This window comes from Neocloeon triangulifer, unplaced genomic scaffold, assembly GCF_031216515.1.
Source record: "Neocloeon triangulifer isolate White Clay Creek 2 clone unplaced genomic scaffold, ASM3121651v1 ptg000005l, whole genome shotgun sequence".
Taxonomy (NCBI): Eukaryota; Metazoa; Arthropoda; class Insecta; order Ephemeroptera; family Baetidae; genus Neocloeon; species Neocloeon triangulifer.
The window spans coordinates 28,889-55,896 of record NW_026775548.1 but is presented as its reverse complement, the minus strand read 5'-3'; the positions used below and the strand labels follow the sequence as shown (position 1 = coordinate 55,896).

The 27,008-nt window shown below is 43.5% G+C and overlaps 3 protein-coding genes across 7 annotated transcripts; 2 read left to right on the top strand and 1 right to left on the bottom strand.

The window, feature by feature from the left end:
• Positions 1–635: 635 nt before the first annotated feature.
• Positions 636–6,882, top strand: LOC132194033 (leucine-rich repeat protein soc-2 homolog). Of its 2 annotated transcripts, none has more exons than XM_059615069.1 (12): positions 636–813; positions 2,467–2,811; positions 3,027–3,161; positions 3,220–3,288; positions 3,539–3,754; positions 3,813–3,908; positions 3,960–4,189; positions 4,715–5,028; positions 5,120–5,244; positions 5,299–5,456; positions 6,104–6,341; positions 6,396–6,882. In XM_059615069.1, the coding sequence occupies exons 2-12, from the start codon at positions 2,503–2,505 to the stop codon at positions 6,429–6,431; spliced, it is 1,926 nt and encodes a 641-aa protein (XP_059471052.1). In that variant the 5' UTR covers positions 636–813; positions 2,467–2,502; the 3' UTR covers positions 6,432–6,882. The 2 variants fall into 2 exon arrangements, with proteins under 2 accessions (XP_059471052.1, XP_059471051.1); XM_059615068.1 differs by having other exon boundaries at positions 2,463–2,811.
• A 2,527-nt stretch (positions 6,883–9,409) lies between these two features.
• LOC132194030 (host cell factor 2-like) lies at positions 9,410–20,833 on the bottom strand. 3 transcript variants are annotated; one of them, XM_059615062.1, is made up of 15 exons: positions 20,549–20,833; positions 19,494–19,642; positions 19,190–19,350; positions 18,507–18,712; positions 18,157–18,351; positions 17,899–18,029; positions 16,961–17,186; positions 16,536–16,673; positions 16,243–16,445; positions 14,999–15,415; positions 12,805–12,988; positions 11,866–12,407; positions 11,077–11,269; positions 10,575–10,758; positions 9,410–9,839 (listed from the first exon to the last, which is right to left on the bottom strand). In XM_059615062.1, the coding sequence occupies exons 1-15, from the start codon at positions 20,700–20,702 to the stop codon at positions 9,641–9,643; spliced, it is 3,282 nt and encodes a 1,093-aa protein (XP_059471045.1). In that variant the 5' UTR covers positions 20,703–20,833; the 3' UTR covers positions 9,410–9,640. The 3 variants fall into 3 exon arrangements, with proteins under 3 accessions (XP_059471045.1, XP_059471047.1, XP_059471046.1); XM_059615064.1 differs by having other exon boundaries at positions 11,090–11,269; XM_059615063.1 differs by having other exon boundaries at positions 16,536–16,670.
• A 118-nt stretch (positions 20,834–20,951) lies between these two features.
• On the top strand, positions 20,952–26,828 carry LOC132194032 (tyrosine-protein phosphatase non-receptor type 12-like). Of its 2 annotated transcripts, none has more exons than XM_059615066.1 (12): positions 20,952–21,376; positions 21,433–21,541; positions 21,599–21,810; positions 22,173–22,323; positions 22,889–23,094; positions 23,448–23,676; positions 23,985–24,295; positions 24,406–24,843; positions 25,431–25,767; positions 26,076–26,243; positions 26,305–26,379; positions 26,470–26,828. In XM_059615066.1, the coding sequence occupies exons 1-12, from the start codon at positions 21,269–21,271 to the stop codon at positions 26,511–26,513; spliced, it is 2,388 nt and encodes a 795-aa protein (XP_059471049.1). In that variant the 5' UTR covers positions 20,952–21,268; the 3' UTR covers positions 26,514–26,828. The 2 variants fall into 2 exon arrangements, with proteins under 2 accessions (XP_059471049.1, XP_059471048.1); XM_059615065.1 differs by having other exon boundaries at positions 25,428–25,767.
• Positions 26,829–27,008: the final 180 nt, after the last annotated feature.

Here is a 27,008-nt window from a genome sequence, read left to right as displayed (position 1 = left end):
TAGTTTAATATTTAAAAAATAAGCACTGGCTACATAAATTTTACATTTTGCATTAAATCACATTATATATTTAAAATTATGCGTTTTCTGAAAAAAATTAATTAATACAAAATTAACTATTTAAATTTTGTTTGGAAAAATTTGCAAATTAAAGATCTCTGAAACCGCTAAAAAAAATTGTACTTTTTGCATTGAGTGAAGCGTGGTATTGACATTGCCGACACTGGTAGTAAAAGAGAGGTCGGTGGGGCGACGGGAGGGGAGCCGGGCGAGCAACCCCCTCCCTCCGTCGGCAGCTGCGCCTCCCATCCCTCGCTAGGCCTCGCTCAGGCCAAGAAGTAAATCTTGGCTCAGGCTGCCAGCCGTCAAACCCAACAATTTCTAAAATCGATGCACCGGTTTCGATCTTTTTCGAAAATTAACTTACCGGTCACAATTAAACCGGTATTTTAAATTCAGATCGTTAGGTTTTCTTGAATTTGACCTATTTAAGTTATTAAAATGCTCCAGGTCACAAGAAAGAGTTAGAAAGACGAGTCGCAGCAATCCTATCTTGCCTAATAGCGCCAGTTTTTAAGATTTGTTAAAAAAAACCGGTATTTAAATTGAAAATATCGATGATTGCGAGCATCGATTTTCGATAGAATTGTGAGGTGAGCGACGGTATCTGTCAAACTTGTGTTGGTGTTGGAGTTTTTCGTGCGTCGGCTTTCGAGTTTTTCGGCGACCGAAGCGATTGAGACCAGGCTGGGATGACCCTGACCCCGGTGACCTCCCGCCGCCGACCCTGCTGAGCCGCAGGTCCTCTCGGAGGTGCGTTTTCGCCCCTTTCCGCAGCCGCCGCAGACATTTTGCGATCGCCCCCGACCCTCTCGCGTCGGCCGCCGACCCCCGACCGCCTTTGGAGGCCTTCCGCCCCCTGCACCCCGACCCTTGCCACCCTCACCAGGCCCTTTCGTGGCGGCATTCGGGCCCACGGGCACTTCCGGCGCCCGATCTCCAAATCTGGACCTACAACAATGGTTCCGAAAACAATCAATCTGCCATTGTTAAAAAAAATCAAAAATCAATTTAAGGTTTTGATCGGTATTTTTTTTTTTTTTTTTTTTTTTTAATATGCGACATTAAAACTAAATTATTGTTGTTGCTTCGAAGTTTCCCCCAAATGCGATAGTAAATATATAAATAGACCACAGAAATTATGAATCAACTTATTTTATTTATAATATAATACAAAATATTGTTGTTTGTAAACATTTTTTGCATTAAATTTTTACATTCTAGACTAGCAATCAAAAGCATTGTCCTAAGTAACCTGAAATAAATTCATGCCAGTCTGATATTCTCACCATCTATTGAGACACGAACTTTCTAAGATTATTGCCAAGGTTGTCCCCTGCCGCTACCCTTCCCAGGTAAAAACGTACCTTTGAAAGGTGAAGGTGGTGTATTTTTTTGTAGTATTTTTTTCTATTTCTTGTGCAAACAATGAGATTAACGCCAATCGATAGTGTTCCAAACAGGTTTGCCAAGTTTGCTTAAATTATTATTATTATGATTATTATTATTATGTATTCTTCTGCAGTCAATTAGACAATTTTTGATTAAATTCAGATTGCTTTTACAATTAATGGCAAATATGTTTTTCTCATTTTTGTATTGGTTTTTTAGCTGCAGCTCTTCTGCAAATAATTTCAGAGAATAAATTTTAATTTATAAATGTAGATCTCTTTGTATCGGACTTACTGGTAAAATATTCTCTAACTGAAACTGAAGCATTCCAGAAATTTTGTGTGTCTAAATATTTAAACAAACTTGATATATGTGATGAGTTCTACGAGACAGGAACTTTGAAGGATAAAAATTGGCAATGTGCAATGTTCAGTGATCGCCAAGTGTTTACGAGATTTGCCTGTCATGGGTACCACTATTTATTTTGTAAGAATAACAATTTTCATTCTCAAGCGACAATAGATTGTGAATGCAAGCACTGCGGTAATAAATGTTTACAATATCATATTCTTGAATGTAATGAACGAAAACTAAGCCTAAGAGAAGCTGCAAAAATCAGAATTAACTAATTTTGTACTTTTTAATAATTATCGAAACAAGCTTAATTGTAAAACTAATTTTAGGAAGACAAATTAGCTTTAGACACCTGTTGTACACCTAGTTGTGTTCAATAAATACTCTATCTCTATCTATATTTTTTTGGACGCTTTTTGTACTTTTTGTCAATTTTGATTTAAATCCGAGGCGAAAAAGAACTTTTAAATGCAGAAATGTTGAAAAATATGTGTTTTTTCTGGCTCAATGTTAACTTTATGGGAGAAAATCAAACATGGGCCCAGAGGTGTTGCGCTGATTAAACAAATCGTTCCAATTTATTTCCTCAGCCGTTCAACATTGAGAAGCTTTGTCTGAATTTTTAAATGAATGTTGAAAAAATTGAAATGTTGCAGGTAGGGAGGAATCCGTTTGGGCGGCGCATGGAGGCGTGTAATGAAGAGGGTGGTGACCAAGTCGCGTAGCACCGAGAGCAGCACGGCGGCGGCTGAGCGACTGGCCGACTACTCGTCCTGCCGGCCGACGGACGCGGCGGCCGAGCTTCCGAACGCCGCCGCCGCCTCGTTCAGCGACCTCGACATAGGCGGCTCGTCGGCCCACCCTCAGCGCCTCGGCGCCCCCCTGCCCCCAACCCCCGAGCCGCCTCCCAGTACCCTCCTCGTCTCCGCCCCCGCCTTCGACATGCCCGAGGTCGCCGACCTCCACCAGAGCCCCTCCCCCCTTTCCGCCAAGGACCACCTCAAGGTACAAAACCACAGCCTTCTTTTGCCTCTTCAACTCAAAACTGCTGAAATCTTTCTCGCCGATTCCGATTCTCTTTTCTGAAATTGGCTTTTGGGCCAGATTCTGCTAAGGGTTTATGGCCTTCTTTCACGTTCAGGGATCAAAAAAAAATTCAAGAATTCAATTTTAATCGCACTTATTTTTTATTTCATTTCAATATTTGCTATTGCCATCAGGAGAAAAAACTTTCGTCAGCGTCACTGGGCAGCGGGTCTGACGGAACGCGGCCTAAGGTGGTCACAGTCAAGCACCCCGAGTCCAACAAGCCAAAGCCCACTGTCAAGAAGAACAAACCCATCCAGGCTGACTTGGTAAAATGTGCCGAGAGATTAAATTTAAAGCTTTTCTAATTGAATGCCGATAATGTAGGACGTGGCAAAGGAGTTTGTCAAGTGCCGCGAGGAGGGCTCAAGGAGACTCGACCTCAGCAAATCTAGCGTAAGAAAAATTTGAAGTAAAATTAATTTATTGATAGTTTCCCACAAGCTGCTATGCCTACTTTTGGCTAAAATAGTCAAAAATTAAATCCAAAATAGCTGCTAAAGAAAAAATTTGATTTTTCCTCTCAGTTTAAGTCTAAATTTACTTTCCATGCCATTTTGAATCTGCCTCAATGAGATCTATTAAAATCATGATCAAAAATTTTCACCAAGAGTTGTCCTGTAATAAAGGCTTTTGCCACCGACAGATCACCCACCTGCCGGGCAGCGTCCGCGATCTCACTCACCTCACAGAGTTTTACCTGTACGGCAACAAACTGGCGACGCTGCCCCTGGAAATAGGCTGCCTGGTGAACCTGCAAACCCTGGCCCTGAGTGAAAACTCGCTCACCTCCCTGCCCGACTCGCTCGTCAACCTCAAGCTGCTGCGGGTCCTCGATCTCAGACACAACAAGCTCAGCGAGGTATTCATAATTTGTCCTCTGGAAATCGCAAAATATGAACCTTTTGCGTGTCCACCAGATTCCCGACGTTGTGTACAAGTTGACCTCGCTGACCACCCTATTCCTGCGTTTCAACCGAGTCAAATTTGTCGGCGACGAAATCAGAAATTTGAAGGTTCGAAGAATTGGTCTTTTGCATTTCCTTTCTAAACCACAAATTTTGCAGCAACTGACCATGCTAAGTCTTCGGGAGAACAAAATCAAGGAGCTGCCGGCGGGCATCGGCGAGCTGGTGCACCTGGTGACCTTTGACGTGTCGCACAACCACCTTGAGCACCTCCCTGAGGAAATCGGCAACTGTGACCAGCTGCTGACCCTTGACCTGCAGCACAACGAGCTGCTCGACATTCCCGACTCGATCGGAAACCTCAAAGCCCTTACTAGACTTGGGCTAAGGTGCTTTTCAATTATTGAGGGCGATCCAAAAGCCTAACCTGGCCCAGGCTAACTTGACTTAGCCCCGGGCTAACTTAGCCCCCCAGCAAAATTGAATGGCGGGTTAAATAAGCCCGGGCCAATTTAATTTAGACGGGGCCAAGTTAGCCTTTTGGATCGCCCTCATTGACTCTCAAAGTGCATGAGCTTTATTTTTTTTTTTGCAACATTTTTTTCTAATACTTCATTTCTACTGCAATTTGAATAATTGGTTTCAATTCTGTATGTTTCAAATTAGTTTGGGATAAAACGTGATCAAGTATAATCAGCAGTTTTGAATTTTTATACAAATGGCCATACAAATGTTTTTTTTTCAATGACACTGGCTCATTTTGTGAAACAATTTAGAAGTGTGAATTACTAAAATCCAGCTTTTCTTTGTAAACTTTGCGCATCATTGGAACTGTTGAAAAATTGATCCGAATTGACCAATTGCAACCCTTGCAAAGGTAACAGTGCCCTTTAATGTGACTTTGACTGCTTCAGGTACAACCGGCTGACAGGGGTGCCCAAGACGCTGAGCAACTGCTCGCAGATGGACGAGTTCAACGTGGAGGGCAACGCCATCTCGCACCTGCCCGAGGGGCTGCTGTCCAGCCTGAGCAACCTGACCAGCATCACCCTGTCGAGGAACTCGTTCAACTCGTACCCTGCCGGCGGCCCTGCCCAGTTCATCAACGTCTACTCCATCAACCTGGAGCACAACGCCATCGACAAGATTCCCTACGCCATCTTCTCCAGGGCCAAGAACCTGGCCAAACTCAACATGAAGGAGAACCAGCTCACCGCCCTCCCGCTAGGTACGTGCCATTCATTTCCCGGTCCGAATTTGTCACTCGGATCTGTGATTAAAATGGAATTGGATCATCTTCACCTTTGACCTTTTTGCAGACGTGGGCACCTGGCTGAGCATGGTCGAGCTCAACTTAGGCACTAATCAATTAAGCAAGATTCCGGACGACATCCAGTGTCTGCAGAGCCTGGAGGTGCTCATTTTGTCCAACAACCTGCTGAAGGTTTGACCAGAGTCCTTTTTTTCATTTCAAGGACTTACTTAATTCCGTCCGCAGCGCATTCCTTCGAGCATTGGCAACCTGCGCAAGCTGCGGGTGCTTGACCTAGAGGAGAACAAGCTCGAGACGCTGCCCAACGAGATCGGCTTCTTGCGCGACCTCCACAAACTCGTCGTTCAGTCCAACCAGCTGCAGAGCCTACCCAGGGCCATCGGGTCAGTTTCTTCGTTCCTAATAAGACGTTAAGAATGTCCAGCCCTCTTTACATGAAAATTCAACACTTTTGACAAGGGTGGGGACTGGTTCAAATGAAATTTGGAAGCTAAAGACAAAAATTGAGCAATTGTGACTCAAATTTGAGGATTTTCAAAGTTAAAAGTATCTCATAATTAATTAGTTCAGTCATCTCCTAATGAAATTAATTTTTATATTCAAGCAAGCAAACACAAGTTTGCCAAAATCAAGGTATTTTATTTCAAAGCTTAATTTTACCAGACTACCAAAGAACAAAGGCAATCAAATAGCCAAAAGTTGCTCTTGTTAGTCACGAAAAAGGTGTTTTTGGTGATATAGTAATTTCAAATCTTTGAGTTAGTGCCAAAGCTTTAAGTGAATTATTCTATATTGGCCTTTTTTTTATTTTAAATTAATCACTGAATGTCTTGTAACTTTACTTGCATTGGTGTCCAATTAGCAAATTGCTCTTACTGACATCCTCTATTCATCCATCAAACCACTTTATGTTAAGATAAATAGCTGCAATCATGTGTTTGTCATTAAACGTTATTTTCTCTTCAAAGGAAAAATGTTTTAAGTCTGCTAACTAAAATTTTAAAATTTTGTTGCTTTGTGATTTTGGCAGGCACCTGACAAACCTGACGTACCTGAGCGTGGGCGAAAACTGCGTGTCGGTGCTGCCGGAGGAAATCGGCACTCTGGAGAACCTCGAATCTCTGTACATCAACGACAACCCAAATTTGCACAACCTGCCGTTCGAGTTGGCGCTGTGCACCAACCTGCAGATCATGAGCATCGAGAACTGCCCCCTCACGCACATCCCTTCCGAAATCGTCGCGGGCGGACCCTCCCTCGTCATCCAGGTTTGCTCAACCTTTGAAAACCTCCTTCTTCATTTCACTTGTTTGGCTTTGCAGTTTCTCAAGATGCAGGGCCCGTACCGGTCCATGTGAGCAGCCAGTCGCGTGGTGAGGCCACCTTGAAGAAAACTGAGGCGCTTTCCGATCTCGTTCCGTGTCCGAGTGCGCCAGGCGAAAATTGAGACAACTCGAAAGAAATATTCTATGTTTTTAATCTGAAAACGAAATATTTAAATAATTGTTTTTCGTTCAAGTTTTTCCTGTCAGAAAAATAACTCGAGAATTTAATGTTTTAAGTGTAATGCTTAAAAGAAAAAAAGTTTAAAACGTAGTTTATTATGTCCAAGATATGTTTGTGAATTAGACCTTTGCCAGATCTGCATTTGAATTAACTTTTTTGTTTAAGTTGCAAGTGAAATTGAGTTTTCATTCCAAATCCTTTGGACCAGTCACACTTGAGTTCGTAACAAAGTGAGGCCTAAATATTCTGGCAAAAAATTTGTAGTCAAGTTTGAATTGCACAATAATGATTGTCAGTGTCAGTCACCGGGGTCTCGATCATGAAAATCTTTTGAAACGGTCGCGCATGCATCATGGCTCTATAGGCCGCTGTAGGCACCACTTTTGATTGGCTGTTGGTTTTCGGTGGCGCAAATTTCAAATTTTCAGCAGCGTGTGAAAGTGACATAAATAAATAAAATCAACGGGAAAGCATTAATTTGTACAAATAATAGCAAAATTCACATACCTGGGACCAGTTTATGAGTGCGGCGCCTCTTCCAAGTGGTCGGCTGAATGAGAAAATTCCCCATTCGCCTCAATTCGATGAGATACGGTGGCGATTCATGAAAATTTTCACCTTTCTCGCCATTTTCCTTCTTCCAAGGACAAGTTGGGCACAACGGCAGCGGCGAGTGATAAGAGAAAGAGAGAGTGTTGGTGGGAGCGCATTCCAATGCTGCTGCATTGGGCAGGTAGCGCTCCCTCCCAACCCTCCCTCATTTCCTTTTCTCTCGCCGACTGCCCATGCACCGGCGTCTCTGGAAACTTCCTCGCTGGTGGAAAAATGGCGAATCGGGCATAAATATCAGCAATCAGCCCATATCTCACCAAAATAAAGCGAATGATGGATTTTCTCGCCGCGCCGACCACTCGGAAGTGCCGCCGCACTTATTGACTCGCCCCAGGTGTGTGAATATTTCCTTGATTTTTTAAAACATTTATTAAAATTGCGTCTAAACTTATTCGGTCCCGTTTATCATGAAAACACTGCCACTCCCCCTGCTGGTGCCCACAGAGGACATGTCTGACAAGCAGATTGGATCGAGACCCCGGTGGTGTCAGTAAAATAATTATTTATTGTTTCAAATGTCAAATAATACAGGTGCAAATGAGCAACACTTGCCAAGGTTTAAGATCGTTAAATAAATCAAGAAAGAACCATTGTATTTATTATTAAATCTCTTTGAAATTGATTTCAGTTTGAGGCATCAGGGAATTTGATTTGTTTTGATTTTAAGAGGAACTTCTTGGGCTGCGAGTGCGAACACGTTTCGCAAGCACTTTGTAAAAGAGAGAGTAGTTGCGAATAAATAAACAACATTTATGGAATGGAAACAGAAGTCTCTATTTTTATTTTCAGTTACATTTTGTTTTTTTCACGAATTCTCTTTGCACTTTCCCTCTTTCAAGGACCAACAGATTTAGTAAAATACATAATCTGAAAAGTTAAAACGGATAGAAAAAAGTCTGCTCGGCGCATCGCTTTGGCAAGCGAATTCGAATCGGTGGGAGTGATGGGGCCACATGACTTTTTCGAACCAATCAGCGCGCATCAGAGGCTTTTGTGTTTTGAAAACAAACCGGCTGAGTGCTGAGTCCAAGACGTGCAAGTCCCACTGGACCTGGGTATCCTGGGTTAAGCCGAACCTACCCGTTTGTTCGCACCGTGTCGAGGGCCGTCATTTGCAACGCTTTCTCTTAGAGGAAGGGCTTCCGGTGGTTTTCCATCACCAAGTCTAGCCCCTGCATGGCCGTGAGTGCGTTCTGCACAAGTCGCATTATTATTTCCCCATGACACTTTTAACACAAAAAAACTCTTTTCTCTTTAGGCCAAGTGTTCGATCGTTCTTACTCATGGACACACTGATAAAAGCTTGAAGTTTCCGAAGCAAGATTGACCTTCCTCTCTCTTCAACTTGCGCGCTGGTCAAGGCTGCCGTATGCAGATAGGCACGTATGCATTACAAATTGAACCATAATTGCATTTACAATTTACATATCATCGAATCTAAATATATTTTTTTAACCATCAGGTCGTTGAAAAAGAGTGAAGGAGCCCATGCGAAATGACAGTGAACATGCAACGCATGGCCAGGCCTGAGCTTTGGAAACAGATTATTTGATGTGCATCTGTGGTCGACCACAGATGCGCTCATCACTTTTCGCTTAAATTACTGTGGTTTGTAGAAGCATTATTTTTTAAATAGTTGTTTTGCATCTCCTTTAAAATAAATTACCGCAAATTTATGTCCGGAGAAGGCTTCTCAGCTGTTTATAATTTCATTGTCATTGTTGTAATGCCTTGAAATCCAAAGTTGGCAGGTCATTTTAGTGTGTTTGTAATGGAATAGTAGTGATTTGAAATTTTTTTGAAAGCATGGTGTGGAAGATAACAATTTGTTCCTTCAAAATTCTGGCTACTTATATGGAAAACCACACATCGAAGCACCAAACCTAGTAATTTTGACAGCAACTTGTGTTCTAACTTCCATTTAAACATGTTAATACAATCTTTATGTGCAGTAATGATTAATGATGCTATTAGGATCACTCTCGATTTTTGGCCAGGAATGAAAATAAATTGGTTATAAACTTGCAATGAAATGCTTGACTTTGCATTTGAACCACCTTCTTGTAAAATTTTGAATAAAAGAGAAACAAAAAATTTCCGCAACAAAACATTTTGTGCTTGTCAAACTTGATTATTAGAAATGGCTACTGGAAATCAAATTGCAATTTCTCTCTTCAAAAGAAAAATTTGATAACATAACAATCAGAAAAAAGGCATGTTTTGAGTGCTGAAAATAAAGATTAACTTTATTGATGAAAAGTTGCGACCTGGGAGTAAAAACTTCACTTCAGCAGCTACACGAAAAGTAACGGAAAAACCAAAATGAATTCCGCGACACCTCGACAGGTCCATTCGATCAAAATTTGGGTCAATAGAAGCGTTTTTCAATTTGCACTAAATGTTGTGTTTGTTAAAAGCTAGAGATAAATATAGTTCGTTTTTATATTTTTCAGCTGTTGGTCGATTTGTACAGAAATTTTAAGATGAATTGCGAAGAACAGACAGTTTGTGGAGGGGATTGGGGCACTGGGGGCCTCAGAGGGGCTCTTCGCTCTTGGGCTTCTTGGCGCCCGCCGCGTACACTGCCTTGGCCTCCGCCTGCCTCTTGACCCCTGCCTGACCTTTCGCCGCCGCCGCCACACTCACCTCTGCAACAAAATTCAAAGGTTTTTTTTTTAAAAGTTACAGTGGCCAAGTCTGTTATTAAAAGAAAAATTCCTGCTGACCTTGACCTTTTGGTCACCAATCGATTTGGTACGTGTCGGTCATGGCATACTTGAGTTTATTTGAATTTGGTGGTGGAAGAACCTAACATACCAATCAGATCGCTTGATTTAAAAGTTTTTCAAAAAACATTTAATCTTGTTGAAATAAAATCCGGCTTCCTCGGTGGAGATGAGCAACTTTATTGTTTCTGTACCATGCAGAAACAATAAAGTTGCTCATCTCCACCGAGGAAGCCGGATTTTATTTCAACAAATATGACCACCTCGAGTGCCAAAAGGTTCCACAACAACAACTTCAAGAACCTATACAGAAACATTTAACCTTTTTGGTCACCGATCGATCCACCATGACCTCACCTTTCAGTTTGGCTAATAAAATTTTCCAATTGAAAGGAAAGCATTCCCTCGAACATCAGCTTTGCACAAAACGAACAGTTTGAGGTGAGAAAAAAATAAAAATTGAAAATGCAGCTCAATTTGTTACTTATATGAATCCTTATTGACATAGTCAAATCAACAATGGTGATTAAAATTTCCAATAATTGATTAATGTGATGACTTGATTTGACTATGCCAATAAGGAGGCCTTAAAATGTCATCAATAATTTCTGAGCAAAGATGTAAAAAAGAAGGATGGAGAGATAAAATTGGACGTACCCTGGATCCACCTGACTTGGGTGGCAGGGCCGTAGCCCTTTTGGTTCTTGGCGGCGATGCGGAAGATGATGGCCGGCTTGGTGGTGGTGTCGATGTGAGCGGCCGCCAGCGACGAGTTGGGCACCGTGCACTGGTTGCTCGCGCCGCAGTAAACCCGCACAAACGCCAGCTGCGCCTTCTCCACCTGCAACCCGACCCTTCAACCTTCTGCCCTTCATCCTATTCACCTTTGCCTGGGTCAACCCTTTGTATCTATGTTCAGGTTTCCGAAAAGGGAAAAGTTCCTGATCAAAACACTCTGACCAGGTCAAAAAGTTCATCGTCCCTGCAGACCTTTGAACTTTTTCAATTGAAAAGAGGATCATTTATGTTAGATTTAAAATTTCAAAATGATAATTTGCAAATGTGGAGACGTGGAGGGCATTTAAACTATGTTTGGAAACGTCTTGACAGGATCTGTGGCCCTGAAACATGGTGGTTGACCCTGGCAAAGGTGGCTTGCCCCAATTTTGAACCTGCTCCTGCTTCTGGTTGGCACTCCTGACGGCCAGGTACACCGAGTACTCGCCGATTTCGCCGCCCGAACTGGCCTGCGGCGGTTCCCACGAGAGGTGCGCGCCCTCGCCCGACTTGGAGATCTTGATGGCCGACGGCGCCCCCGGGAACCCTGGCAGACACGTCTTGAATGCAGACACCTAATCACAGAAATCATTCACTTCAGTCTTCAATAATTGTGCAGATTGACAATGCACATTTCTATTATTTGAAGCAAACAAGTTGACAAATTTTGATGAAACTTGACAAATTTGAGAACAATTTTAAAGTTTTTTAGTCACTTTCAAGGTGAAATTCAAATAGGTTTTGCTTTTGTCCTTAAGGAAAGCACAAGAAAGGTTTCCTCTTTTCAAAATCATTGAGGCAGGGTCAAAGGTTACCAGTGCGATTTTAAGTTTGAAACAAGTCCATGTTTAAGTAAGAGTTTTATGCTCCATAAAAATCTCAATTCAAACAAAACAATTAGAAAATCCAGAAAATGATCATTTGATTCAGTACAAACAATAACCCCTTCTCACTTTTAAAAAATGTGACGGCAGATATAAAAGTTCAGATCCCAAAGAGCGATTCAATCCCGAAAACTTTGATCATTAGAATAAAAAGAGCCAGGTTATTTTTCATTTACAAAAAAACTGCCAAACTGCATCAAAATCATTGGCGATTTTAAATAAAAAGGGCCAAATTCAGGACCCTGAATAAGTCCAGACTGGAATTTTATAAAAAGAAAGGTTCTAACCTCGCTCCAGGCGCCCTGTCCGCACGAGTTGACGGCGGCGACCCTGAACTTGTAGGCGGTGCCTGGCTGAAGGTCGAACTTGGTGGGGCCGAGGGTCAAGTTGGGCACCTCGCCGGTCTGCTCGTCCAGCTTGGGTTCGACCTCTGGCAGGCCGTACTGCTGCACCAAGGTCGACGTGCCCTTGGTCACGCACACATCGAACCAAGCCGCCTCCTTCCGGCCCTCCAAGGGTGGCCCCGCCTCCGGGGGCACCTCCTCCCCCTTTCCGGCAGCTTCCTCTGGTTCCGCCTTGACCACGCCATTGGCTGAGCTGACGGCCGCCGAGGCCAGCGTGGCCAAAGCCTCTTCGGCATCCTTGACCTCCTCCTTGACCTTGACCTCTTCTCTCTTTTCCTCCGCCTCCTCTTTTTCACCCTCATCCTTGTCAACCTCCTTGGAGGCGGCGGAGGCGGCCTTTTCTTCGACGGGGTCCAGCAACCCCGCCTCGGCCGCCAGTGCGGCCAAAGCCGCGTCCGTTGTCACCGGCCCGTCGATCGGGTTTGCTGCAAAAATTCCATAATCTACAAACTTTTCATTACAATTGTTGCGGATTCCAAAATTAAAAATGAAAAAAGGTTTTATGTTTCTTAGTGAATCAAAAGTTTCAGATTGGCCCACACAAAATTAAAACTGGATTCAACTGATATATTTCAAATTTTAAATTAGTTCTATTGAAGTAGAACCACAGAACTAAAATTCAGTGTGCGTAGGTAATTGGAACATCATGAATTCTCTGAAGAAAACAAGAATCATTAAAAGAGACCGCAAAATAAGCGCTTTCTTTTTTTGTTTAAAAGTTAAAAAGCTAAAATTAAGTTCTGATACAATAAAACCTTGATCCACTTTTATTCAAGTAGCCAAGTTTTAACTGGCGGGTGGAAAGCATCATTTGACCCTTACTGTGAGTGATGGACGGGGGTGGTTGTTTGGCCGTGGAGGCGGCCGCCGTCGTCGGCACCACCTTGAGGGCAGAGGTCACAACCTGCTTGCCGTCGGCACTGGGCACCAGGGTCAAAGTCTTGGGAAGAGTCGAGCCACCCGACTTGTTGATCTGCAGGGTCACCTGCTTGCCCCCTATGAAGCCCTGGAATTCAAGGGGGTGCAAAACGCACATTAGACTTTGTTGCAACTCGGCTTTGGAATTGCGGAATCAGGGTCAGAATACTTTTCTAGTCTCAAAATTGCTCCTTCAAAATGAAAACAAACTTTCAATTCACTTCCTAAGTTGGGCAACCGTGTCATTTCTAATAATTAAACTGCAGCATAAGAAACGCTAATTAGCCAGAAAATAGATTATAAAAACATTAGAAATTGATTCAAACTTCTTGAGAAAGTGATACAAATCTAGAGGAAGTTTTGATCAACTGAATTGATTGGAGAATAAATAAATTAATGCTATTCTTTCTGTTTTTGCACCGCATGCCCAATTTGAAGGTAGCCTATTGAGATTTTCACAGCATAACAACCATGACTTAGAAGCAACACCCCTATATTTTTTTGAAAAAATTTCCAAAATTGCGGGTTTTATGGGACATTTTGAAAAAAATTAGAAAACCTAATTTTCTCGGGTTCTATTGATTGTAGAAGAAAAATCCGGGCATGGTTGAACTTATCTTGACGAGCTCTACAACTTTATGGCTGAGTAAAAAGTCGCAGGTCAAAATTCAAGGTCATTTTTCATGACCTCAAAATTTTCAACTCAAATTTGAAAATGGGCCGCACGTTTTAAAAAATTTTGATATAGCCATTCGATTCCTCATGAAGTTTTACGTAAAATATGTCGAAATTGGAGTGACGCTTTTCTTTGATAAATTTAAAAAAGAAAAAAGCGTGGTTTTTAGTGCCTCCGCAGGCAGGGTCTACATTATGATCGCCTTTATCGTCATCCCTGATCATTTTAGGTAAAAAAAGATAATGACCAAAGTTAATTCCCACGTCAAGCCAAATCGAATGATGTATATATTGATGGCCTTTGGTGACCTTCGGGTCAAAGGTCACCCGGGTAGGTGGCCTGAGGTCACCTGACCTAGATGTGTGATACTTACTTAAAAAAGTCTCCACGAGAGGATAATTTTGGTCACCAATTTTTGGTCTGTACCTCAACCACAAACAGATTAATCATAATTTTACAATGAATTGTGCTAAAAATTGTGCATTGAATTTAAGAAAAACACAATTATTCGGTTTGTGGTTGAGGTACAGACCAAAAATTGGTGACCAAAATTATCCTCTCAACAAGACCTTTTTAAGTAAGTATCATACATCTTTAGATAAAACTTCAGTTTTGTGGGGATGCAAAATGAGTCCTTAGATGCAAAACCTTGTCTTCATTCTTTAATGTTCAATTGACCATTTTTTGCATAATTGGATAACATTGAGGGCGATCCAAAAGGCTAACTTGGCCCAGGCTAAATTAACCTGGCCCAGGCTAATTTAACCCGCCATTCAATTTTGCTGGTGGGCTAAGTCAAGTTAGCCTGGGCCAGGTTAGGCTTTTGGATCGCCCTCATTGTTTCTAATATTTCTAATGGCAGAACTATTTTAGAGCAATTGTATCTTTTCAATCCTATTGAAATTGCATACCCAACCAAATCAAAGTTTCTAATCTCAAAACGATTATTTGCTGCCATTTAATTAAACAAATGGTGAATTGTGTGATTTAATATTTTACCACTTTAGCAACGGATAACTTGAAATGCAACATTTGTTTCCAAATCTGTAGTAAACTTGTGATTTCTGCGACAGTGTTTCAAGACTCTTCACAAAAGAAGCAGGAAAAGTAGCCTTAAGAAAAGCTACATTTGTTACTAAATTAAGAGAGGATGTTTTCTCAGAAAGACTTTTTTTTTTAGTGTGGATCAAAACTGAGCTGAAGTCAAACATTGTCCTGAAAACTACCCCTAATGCAAAATTTAGGGGTTTGTTTCACAAAAGTTTATTCTCTTGAACATTTATTTATATGAAAATGTCAAAGTTATACAATCTTAATAGCGGGTAGCAAGATTGAAGCTGTAGCTGTGGTGTCAATACTTTCAGGGGATGATTTTGAATTAAAAGTTTGGTATGTGCAAAGGCGCTTGTTCTGGGGACTGACCTGGGTGGTGACGACGCCCGAGTCGGACGTTTTGAGGGTGGCGGCGACGGGCTTGGCGTTGGCCGTGGTGACGGAGGTGGCGGCGGCCAGCGTGGTGGCCGCCTGCGCCGGCCGCTGCAGCATGATCATCTTCATCTGGCCGGGGGCGGAGGGGGCGGTGGTGGTGGTGCCGGCGCCCTGCACCGTCCGCAGGGTGGTGCCTGACGTGACCATGATGAGACGCTGGCCGCTGGCCGTCGTCAGGTTGGCCGCCCCCGGCCCCCCTCCCGGCTTGGCAATCATGATCGTCTGCTTGCCCCCCAGCCCTCCCGCCGCGTTCACCAACTTGACGATGGTGGCGCCTTGCGGGATCCCCTTCCCCTGCGCCACTCCCCCCGCTCCGCCGCCCTTGCTCTGGATTAGACTCATCTTCGGCAGCTGCAAAAACCACACAACAGATTCATTGTTTCGTTTCACAATTGTTACGCCACTTCAAACTAGATTTTATAAACAAATTTTTGTTGTTCAAGCGTGCAATTAGACGGGAATCAACACGAGGATAAAGAGTGGTGCGTCTAAATATTAGGTTGCCAATTTAAAATTTGTGAACAAAATTCAGCTTTATCACTTCAATTACTTGTGATTAGTTTTGGAGGATAAATATGTATATTAAGTTGGTGCACATATATAGAGAAAGCACTGATTGAAAAGTTGCGGTAAGGAGAAAGCGATTGGTGACCTAAGAGTGCAAGGCCAACTTCAGTTTTGTAAAGGAAACGGCAATTTTAGGAATCTAGCGTTCTTATTGGTCCAACTGGTTCCTCTACCATCAAATTTTAATGAGATCCAACTTGCATCGCTGGAAAGGTCAAGTCGAATGGAATAAATATGAGACTGATAGGATAAAGTTAAGCGCGTCGAATCTTTAATCTGCGGGAAATCGCGTTTGAACCAAAATATTCTTTGGCCAGTCGTCAAAATCCTCCCATCACTGTTTTGACAGTTGTGGGCTCTATCTTTTATTAATTAAACAATTGATAAAAAAATTAAGCCCGCAAATGATCCCATCCATCAATCGAGATTGCAGGAATCAAACGCTTTAAATCGACCCCTACCACTGTTCAAAATTGGCTTTTGCACACAAATTGTGCAGCACATCATTAAAAAGATCAAGTTGTGACCAAAAATTTGCAGTGAAATTGCTTTTGGGAATTAGAAAATATCCTCCTGTGAAATCTCAATAAGATTGGAGGAAAAAATCAAACCTGAGCAACAGTCATGCCCTGGCTAGTCTTGACCAGGGTGACGATTTGGCCAGGGCCTCCTCCCTGCGGTTTGCTTATTATGACAGGTTTGCCCGCCTGGTTGGTGGCCGCCTTCAGAACAGTCCCTCCGGCCGGGGGCACAATTTTGATCGTCTGTGGACTCGCCTTCGTTGCTGCGGCTTCAGCAGCACCACCGACTGCCACTGCAATTAAATTTAATTTTGACAATTATCAATTTTGATTGCAACTTTCAAGAAAAAATGTCTAAATAATCACTTTATTGAAAAGCGAACCTAGAGTTTTTGGGGGAGTGGCGTTGGAGGGGACAAGGCGGAGGACGCCTGGGATTTTCTGGGTGGCTGCAGCCGCTGCGGCCAATGCTTGGATGCCTGACATGTTCTGTGCGGCCGTCGTCGGAGATTCTGAAACTTCTGTTGTGTCTGATCAGTTTTACAGTTCCAATTCCAAGTTAAAAAACTCAACCAACTCTAAATTTGCAAGGTCAGAGGTCATTGAGAGCAGTGACACCAAAGGTTTCAAGTCAAAGTTGATTGAAACCCCAACCCCAAATTTGAATCACAAGTATTCAAAATCAACAAAAAAATTAAATTTCGTATTTTGTTGGTCGTTATAAATTTGGTTAAAAAACTTATTTGAAGTCAGCTGAGCGACCTACTGACCTGCAGTTTGACTCGGACCGAGCAGAAGGGTGATTTACCTTTTAGATCAGGGGTGGTGGGCGTGGCGGCAGGTGGGGGTGGTTTTTCGGGGGTTGGTTTCTCCTGGGGCATGTCGTACTTCTGGGCCTGGAGGCGGTAGAAGTCGGTGGAGGGGGCGGGCGACCAGCACACCTCTAGCGAGGTCGTCGACGCGCGTACCAGCTGCACCCGCCCTGGCGCCGGCGGCTTCTCCACCTCCAGGTACCAAAGGTCTTTGCAGCAAATCTGCAGAACAAAACAGCCAATCAGAAAATCTTTCTCACGAGAAAAAAGAGGAGTCCCTTGGTGTCCCTAAAAACATTTCTCCTTTTCAGGTTCAAAAAGTATTTCATTTCCTCTTAACATATTAATTTCCGCCCCATGAATGCAATCAAATTTTAACTATTTAATTTGGTGAGGAAGGACGCATACGAAATAAATTAATAGACAAGTCTTAATTATATAATTAAAATTTTTAATGTGCACGTCAAATAAATGGCATAAAACTGACAGACTAAAATTTAGATGCTTATGTCAGATGCTTTGTGATTGTTGCCTGGTATAAATGGTTCCAAACAAGCATCCAATTAGAGTGATTTATTTTGATCTATAAATTTAAAGAATTTCATTTAAATGTGTAATTTATCCTCAGTTCATAATAGGCGCCATAAAAGAGAGCAAATAACTAGCTACTTTTTGCATCAAGAACTAGCAAGACCAATCAAGTCGCCCCATCCTGATTTAAGAAGATTTTTTGCTTCAATTATTAATTCAAGTTTGAATTGAATTTCAGTTTTGAAATCAAATTTAATGGCAAATATTTTAAGGAAACTAACATTGAAATAATAAAAATAGGATGAATGCTTTTAACGGTTCTAAATTTAAGGAAAATCTAGAAGTTTTAGGGGAAATATATTTAGAGTCAATAACAGGGACTTGAAAAGAGTTTAGCTCGGACCTTTCTGTAGCCATCGCGGCCGGACCAGGCGTAGAGGCGCGAGTGGATGCCGACAGCGCAGTGACCTGCCCTGGCTCGGGGCGCGTTCTCCTCAAACACGTCCATGTTCAGCTGCTCCCACGCCATCTTCTCTGCAACGCCAAACCATCCATTAATTCCAGTTTACAATCTTTTTTACATCAAATTTTCGAGCTATCCTCAAATGAAGTTGATAAATTAAAATTTTTGAATAATAATAAAAAAAGAAGAGTTTTTTACCCAAATCGAGGCTGGCCAGGGTGTTAGTGCACTTCCACTCCTTCTCGTGGGTGGCGGGCAGTTTGGGGTCGTCCATGACCAGGGGCACCCAACCCCCGAACACAAGCATGCGTTTTCCGATCAGGGTGGCGCTGTGCAGTGACCTCGGCAATGGAGGAATCCCAGAGACCTCCGGCTTGCTCCAGGTCATTGTGTCTGCAAATCATTTGAAGAATAAATTAGCAAATTTGAAGAAAATCCAATTACAAGGAAAAGATTTTCAGCCAAATAAAAACAAGACAAAAAAATTTCTAATTAGCAAATTTTTCTGTAGAAATTTAAAAAGAATAATTATTGAATGGAAAACGCACCGACGTCAAGGAACCAGAGGTCTCCGAGGCGGCAGCCGCTCATGCCGCCATAGACGACAAGGCTGGACTTGCCGGACTTGAGGTCCGAGTAGGCGACGCCCGTGTGCGACTCGCGCGGTGGCGGCGACTGCCCGAAGGTGGTCGGCGCCTCCCACGCCACCGCAGAATTGCTCCGCAGCTCCAGCGTGAACAGGTCGTTCAGGTACCTTCAACAAAAACCGTGCAAACGCTCAAAATTCCACTCCCTCCTTAGATTTCTCGACTTAAGTGCTTCCTAACGACAATTTGAGGCCAAATTCGGGACCGCCGTGCCGAAAAACATGCATTTTGACACCCAACAACTCTTAAGGTCTTCCAAGGTTACGCGCACCCTCTAAGTCACTTATCAGGTGGCAATAATTAATGTACAAAGCTATTTTTTGCATTGGAAGGACTGGGACATCAGGTTTTACCAATTAAATGAAGACCCTGAGAAAAAGGCGAACCTTGACCTTTGAACACGGAAATAGAAGAATAAGTAATAATAAAGTTGTTTAATTAAAATAAAAATTATTAAATTTAATAAAAAATATCAATGTTGGAAATAACAAAAGGTCACCATGAACTTAGGTCTCAGAAAAACCAGCAGAGCAGAATTTTAATTTTTAATGAGAAACGCGAATGGATGATGTAATTTTAGGTACCTGGGAATGTTATTCTTGGGGTCGTCACTGTCGTTGGCCAGTCCTCCAAAGAGGAAGACCTTGTTGCCGATCAGGGTGAAGCTGTGGCCGAGCCGCGGGCACGGCAGCACCCCGTTCTTGGGCGCGCGCGGCTTCAGCTTCTTCCACTCCCACCTGCTCGCCTGCAAACAAATAACCCTCACAGGTCAGCACATTCCATTTTCTAAACCACTTTTGAATTAATAAAGATCCTTTTTTTATCCAAATTCTTCCTGTTGAAAGAATTGCTTTGAAAAATAAGGAGAGCCTGGTTGAAGGGACTGACCTGCAGCTCGTAAAGGTCGTTGGAGTACTTGCCGTACTCGACCATTCCGCCGAACACCAAAATGCGCGTGCCGTCCACAACAAAGCCGTACGCCGCGCACCCTGGCGGCACCTCGCCCTTCACCGCAGGGATGAACCACTGGTTATTGGCTGCAACAAAAGAAAAACACATCATAATTTCACATTGTTGAGCTTAATTTTGAAAAAATTGTCATTTTAAATGAATTTAAGTTGGCACGCTTGCCAAAGTAATGCGCCAATAAAAGGGTCAGGTCAAGAGGAGTCAATTGGTGGCTTCAAAGGTCAAGGTTACCGTCAGATTGGCGGAGAAAACGGGGACCTCATTATAGCACCATTTGACGTTGACCTTGATCATAAGAATAACATTACAAGGTCATGCAATGCTGATCGCTATAATGAGGTCCCGGCAAATTTGCAATAGAGCAATCTGATTGGTCCGACAGGTTCCCCCACCACCAAATTCAAATTAGCTTGAAAGTACCAAGTGTGACACGTCGATGGAAAGGTCAGGTCACGGTGAATCTATTGGCCACCCTGAAGGTTATGGTTATCTTACGATCAAGAAAACTAAGCCGTAAGAAATAATTTATCGCTTGAAGGTGCCTTTTTCAGAGGATCTTAATCGGAAAATTTTTATTTACACGGAGGTCACAAGGTCAGCGCCTCTTCGCGACCTGCCAATTTATAGAAAGCAATTATTGTTTCTCGTGCTTTGGTAAAAACTGCGAGTGCGGGTGGGACGCTCCCGCCGAGTCGCGGGGCCGCGTCTGCGCCGCTCAGACCGAGACTACCGAGAGGTGGCGCAAAGCAAGCCGACCAGATTGATCCCGGCAAACATTTTCGCCGGCCGATTTTTGATTTTGAATAAAAACCACACTGACGGTGGCAAATAAAAAAATCTAGCGCTGCAACCAAATGCAGCCTTCCAAAATTCAGCCATTAAAATCAAATCTGCCCAACAAAAAATGAATAAAAATAATGGCAAAATTAATTGAGATTAGGGACGGGCGCGGAAATCAAGTGAAGATGTTTTACCGGTGTTGAAGACGTGCAGCTCGTCTACGATGCCTTCGTTGCCGCCACCAAAGACGACCATCAGGTCCTTGATGGCCACGGCGCGGTGGCCGTGGCGGGGCTTGGGGGTCGGCCCCGTCGGGTTCAACACCCGCGTCCACTTGAAGCTCGACATGTCGCCTACTGCATTTCGGCGCCCGATGCCGACCAAACAAACAAACTCGCTTTGCCGAACGTAAAGCCTTGCCTGCCTGCCGTGTGTTTTCAGTTTGGTGCCGATTCGAGTGGGGGCGACGCGGAGCCACGCCCACTGCCGCCATCTTGTCAGAGCTGAAAATCTTCCCGCGTCGACCGCCGATTCCGTTCTTGGGCCGCCGATTTAGATTTGAACTGATAGATTAAATGCAAATCAAGAGTCGAATTCGGTTCACAGAGAGAAGAGCGTTCTTCCTGGCGATAACCAAGGCGAATGAGGCGAGTGGTGTTTCCATCACGTTGGCAGCGCAAAAAGTGTGCTTCGCGCAGCTTTTGCGGCGCACCACATTCCAATCGAACCCTTTCAAGGCCTCGGCTGCCCTCTACTCGAAGCCTCGCCAACCATACACCAAACCTTAACTTGTTGGTTGGGCGTTCTGCGTTGTTTGCCTTGTTTGTCGACGACCGGACGCTCGGCCGAATCGAGGGTTCTACTCTCGGGGGTGCAATGCAGGGAGTCGTCGGGTTCGAGCATGTGCCTTTGTGATGAGAGGCGACCAACACCTACCGCTCAGGACCATCCTGACCAACTTCCTGAACCACGTCGAGAACCTCGACCGCTGCGACGACGACAGCTACGAAAAGGAGTTCCAGGTCCGTCCCTTTCCTAACTCGCCGACCACCCGTTTCTAATTTCACCACTTTCGCAGAGTCTGAAGTTGTTCAGCGAAAACCTCAAGTCGGTGCCACACTTCTGCAGCTCCGAGGGCGAAAAGGATGTCAACCGCAAGAAGAACCGCTACAAGGACATCCTCCCCTGTTTGTTTTCCACCAATTCCTCCTTTCACGCGTCCTTACTCATTTTTCGTTTTGCAGTCGACTACACGAGAGTGATTTTGTCGAGCGTGGCTGCCGTGCCCGGCAGCGACTATGTCAACGCCAACTTCATCAAGGGCGCCAGTGGCTCGCTGGCCTACATTGCCAGCCAGGGCCCCCTGCCAAACACGGCCAGCGACTTTTGGCGGATGGTCATCGAGTGCGAGGTACAGGTCATCGTCATGGCCTGCAACGAGGAAGAATCCGGAAAAGTACAATTCCAAAGTTTATAAGCATATGTGAACGTGCTCTTTTTTTATTGAAATTTTGACTTCAAAATGAGCATTTTTATAATAATAATTGGAGAAACTTCACTTTGTAATGAAGGAATTTTGAAAAATTTCCATATATTTTTTATAAATGAAAACCAACTTCATACGGCAAAAAGATAAATCTTTCTTACTTTACTCATTTTGTAGTGGGCAGAAGGAATTGAAATTCTTTTTGAATCCAAACTGAAACTTGTTCATTTTAAATTTTTTTTTTCAAGAATGAAAGAAATTTGTTTCTCCGAAATTCAAAATTATCTGGAATTAGAACTGCTTTTTCAACTAACATCCTTCTGCTTTTGCAGCACAAGTGTGAGAATTACTGGGTGGACCGAGAGGGTGAGGAGAAAAAGTTGGGTCTGGCCACAATCCGGCTGCTCAAGGCCAGCGTCGTCAGCCCCGACTTCCTCGTGCGCACCATGCTGCTCACCTACCGCAAGAAACAGATCTTAGTCGGTCAGTCTTCTCATTAAAAAACTGTATTTGTGATGATTCAAACGCTCAGTTTGTTAAAAGTTTTTAACCAGAATTTAGTGATAAAGGTTAAAGCAGGTTTAATTGAAAACTAAGAAGTCAAAAAGGATTTTTTCAAACAATTGGGGATCAAATTTTGCTCCAAACTCTGCATGTTCTGACATATCAAACCATTTAATAAAAAGAACCTGAATTTTAAACTCAAAAAAGGAAAATAATCCAAAAGTTCATATAAAAATATTTTCATTTTTTTCTCAAAAGGTCTACGAAATTAGTAAATTTTAATCAAACCAAGCTTTTGGCATGAAGTTATACAATTTTAACTTTGAAGTTGCCTTTTTTCATTTAAGGGTCAAATTGAAGCAGGAAAAGGTTATCTTGATATAAATAAATTGTCTGTTAAATGATTATTTGGTTTAAACTGTCCTTGTTTGATGTCCTTTTGCTGAACCTGGAAAATTCAATCCGGTTCTCTTTGCAAAGAATTATTTTTGGAAGTATAGATTCTTTGACTTTTTAATGGAAATTAAAATTTTTGTATTTCCAGAGCGGACCGTATGTCAATTCCACTATTCGGCGTGGCCAGACCATGGCGTGCCTCCACTGGTGCGTCCTTTACTGGACATGGTGCGGCTCGTTCGGGACACCCAGGCCTCGGAGACGCTGCCTGTCCTGGTGCACTGCTCTGCCGGCTGTGGTCGGACTGGCACCATTTGCGCCATCGACTATGTCTGGGGCCTCCTCCGCGCTGGCGTCAGTCCTTTTGCTTTTCCATGTTTCAAACTTAATTTTGCCCAAGAGAGCAACCAATTTATCTTTAATTTTCAAAAACCATATCAACAATACAGTAGTTTTCGTTTTTTTATTGGATTGCTCTATTGATGGGGAAGAAATTTTAATGCTCCAAATTTTATAGATTTTTATTTATTTATTGGGAATAAAAAAATAACAAATGTTTAAAATTCTATTAAAGAATTTGAAATGTCCAAAGTTTGAAATTTTGACTGCAGTCTCAGGTTCACCTATCGGAACCTTCTGTCAATTAGTTGCTTATGAAATTGTTGTTGGTTCCATCGTAATTGAAAAAAGAAAAATGATGATTGCAGAAACTGACGGCTGACTTCAGTTTGTTCAAACTGGTGCGCGACATGCGCAAGCAGCGAATCGCGATGGTGCAGACCAAGGACCAGTATGTTCTGGTGCACCGGGCAGTCCGCGAGTTGTTCCAGGAGCAGCTACGCATGATCGACGCGCACCCCTACGAGAACGTCGACCTGCACGGCCTCCCCATCGCTAGGGAGGAGCACCTTTACGAAAGGGTCTCCCACTTGGCAGGTATGTAATTGAGCAAAATCAAATTTGCTCCAACTGCCCACCGTGAAACTAATCTCCTTTGGTCCAGGCCATGACTCTGGCAAGGTCAAACGACCAGCAGCATTTTGGTCTTGGCCTTGATTCAGGGTCAAATTTGACTGCGATTATAGCGATTGACCTTGTCATGTCATTCTGAAGGTCAAGATCATTTGAAATTGTTACTACAGAAAGTCCGAATGGACTTTTCCTATATACCTCCTTTCGAGAAAATTCTAACCTCTTTTGCAGACTACTTGCATGACCTTTCAGTGCTTCAACTTTTGTTGTAGAAATGAGTGTTGTGAAGGTGGATGAGGGCACGCCCCTGCCGCCCCCGGGGGTTTTGCGGAGCGACCGCGAGGTGGAGGCGATCACCGGGGGCGCCTGGACGGAGGCGGAGGACCTCCGGCCGGTGGACAGCGGCCTGAGCGCGTCTTCCTCGACCACTGACTCGACGAGCACCCTGCAACAGGACCCTGTCTTCATCAGCAACCACGCCCACCCCTCGGCCAAGCTCCACAAACCCCGAATATCTAAGCTGAAGGCTCTCTTCGAACGGAACTCGCCCACCAAACCAGACACGCCCAGACCCAAGCAGCAGGTCTGTCTCTGCTTTTTTTCTCTTTCTTATTATAGAAAGTTCCTTTCAATTTTGTGCACTTAAAATTTACACTGATTGGGATTTTTGAGCAAACCTGATTTTGACCTCAGGTGACACGGAGCCACTCGTTGGGAGCGGTTAGGCGGCTGGCACAGGGCGACACCCCCGTCGCCATCTACAAACGCATTTTTACAAATAAGACTGAGAAGAAAAAGACGCCGATTGCGCGAAGCAAATCGATGAAAGTGGTCGGCGAGCGGCCGTCTGGAGGCCCTGGTCCGGCCCCTGAGGACGCCAAGCCTGACCTCAAGAGGCAGCTGCAATTTCTCATAGGCGGGGACGACGCGGAGGACAGGGTGGACGCGCCCAGGCCACCCATCAAGTCCATCCTGAAGCCGACCAGCCAACCTGAACACCTGACCCTGACCAGGAGCAAATCGGAGGTCATGTCGACGGGCAGGCCGAACGACTACGTCAATGTCACTGACCTCAATCACTGGCAGGGCGGCGCCCTCAGGGTGTTGCCCATAAATGGCCATCTTCAGCAGGTAAAGAACAGTTCTGACTTTTTTTTGCATTCCGTGGCCTTTGACCTTAAAATTTCGGCGGCCAAACCATTCCTTATGCTCTGGCTTTTTCTAAGATTGCCACACTTTGTGTTTTAAAGTTGATATGAGTTTGGTGGTGGGGGAACCGTTCGGACCAATTGGATCGATCGATCATTTAAATGGGCCTTTTTTATCATTATTTAAATGCGATCTTCACTATTTTGCTCATAAAACAATTCCCTTGGATTTTTAAAAGTAGTTTTTATAACAGGCTTACAAAATGCAGCTTAAGATTTGAATCCATTATAAAATGTCGCAAAACTGAAATACTTTGCAATTGTGAATTCAAATTTCAAACACTGGCATGCCTCTCATATCATTTGTCTCTACGTTAGATAGTTACAGGCAAAACAAAGTATGAATTTCACTTGACCCATGCATGCATTTAAGACAAGATTTTCAAGCAACAAATAAACTTGCATTTTTTGTTTCAAAATAAAGTATTTCAAATTTTCCCAAGTTTTCGATCAACCCTTTCATTTAAAAATTTGAGGAAAGTTTGATTTTGAGTAATTTTGCTTTAGCAGGAGGTGTCCAATGATTTTGAGGCGCTATCCATTGAGGTGCAGCGCAAGGTGGACACAATCGTGAGCGGGCTGGGGGTGCGCGAGCGGCGCAGCAGTTTCCGCAAGGCCGTCGACCAGGACAACCGGCCTGCGAAAAACTACGAGAAGATCTGGCCGCAGGCGTACGGCCGCATCCAGCTGAGCCAGAAGGAGCAGCTGCAGCAGCTGGCCCAGGCCAAGGCGCTCAGCTCGCGGCCCCCCCACCCCCGCGACGTTGTCGCCAGACTCTACGGACCCCCAACAACCTCCGAATTCACCCCCGCCGACTCAGTATACGCCGCCACTAATGGCTCAGCAGGTAGGCTCAAGGGTTCTGTTCTACAAAATCAAATCTTTAGGAACTTTAAAGAGGGACAAAAGTGGTTTTTACTTGGATTTGAAAGAATGTCAAATTTCACGACCAAAATTAAAGTTGGGATCATTCAACAATACATTTGGTGAGTAAAGATTAACCCAGGGTGAGAAATTTTCAAATCCAATGTTGATGTTGGTGATGAAATTTGACATTCAGGGATAAAGAAATTACTGGTGAACCTCGTTAATTCCTTCAGGTTGTAATAAGCTCTGCGAGATTGAAGAGTGAGCTAATTCCCTTCCCCCTCTCAGGTGAAAACCATCCTGTGGCGCCGCCGAGAACAAAGCGCCAGGGTGCCTCAGGGTCGTCATGCAAGGACCCCATCTACGCCAACTCTCAGCAGCTGGACGCGTGGCACGGGGCGCCGGGAGTTGACCTAGATGCGGTGGCCGCCAGCATTGGCAGACCTTCGGGCTCAGGTCAGGCAAACAAAAATTCATGTCTCATTAAAATCTCAAAATAAACTTGTACCCTTTTCAGAAGCGTCCGACAAGAAGGTCGAGACAAAGCCGTCGGCTCTCAGGACGCACCAAAATGCAGACCTGCGGCCCTCAGGTGGGTTTTCCCTTTCAATCTTTTAAGTCTTTTAACAAAAATAAAGTGGATCAGTGATTGGAGACTTATTTTTGGCTATTTTTGTTTCAGGTGCACTGCCCCCGACCCCGAGGCGTCAGCAGCAATACCTTTAGTGCGGCCCGAAAGACTTAAAGCATCACTCCCCTCTCCCCATGTGATAAGATGACACACAACTGCGATTTACTGTTTTTTGTCCCCTAATGTTTCCCTCCCATTCTATCGTTGTGATACTATTTGATCATTTGCCTGGAAAAATTCATGTGCTAAAAGATTTTGTTAAAATTAATTTACTAATATACAATTATTTTAAAAATACAAATCTTATTTTAATGTTCATAATCTATTTATTGATATTCTCAAATTTTTTTATAATTTAAAATTAAACGTCTCTTTGTGAAATAAAAAAAAATATTTACAATGAAAATAAACTGGCTTGGTTTCATTTTTATTTCCATAGTAGGCACTAAAAAAACAGTCCTCGCATTATGTATGCAAAATGCAGTCTGTGGCTAAATAGTTAAAAGGGGGCACGGCTCGGCGTGTTTGTTTTTCTTTAAGAATAAGGATGGTATTATAGAATACAGGATAATTATGAAGAAAGGAGGAGT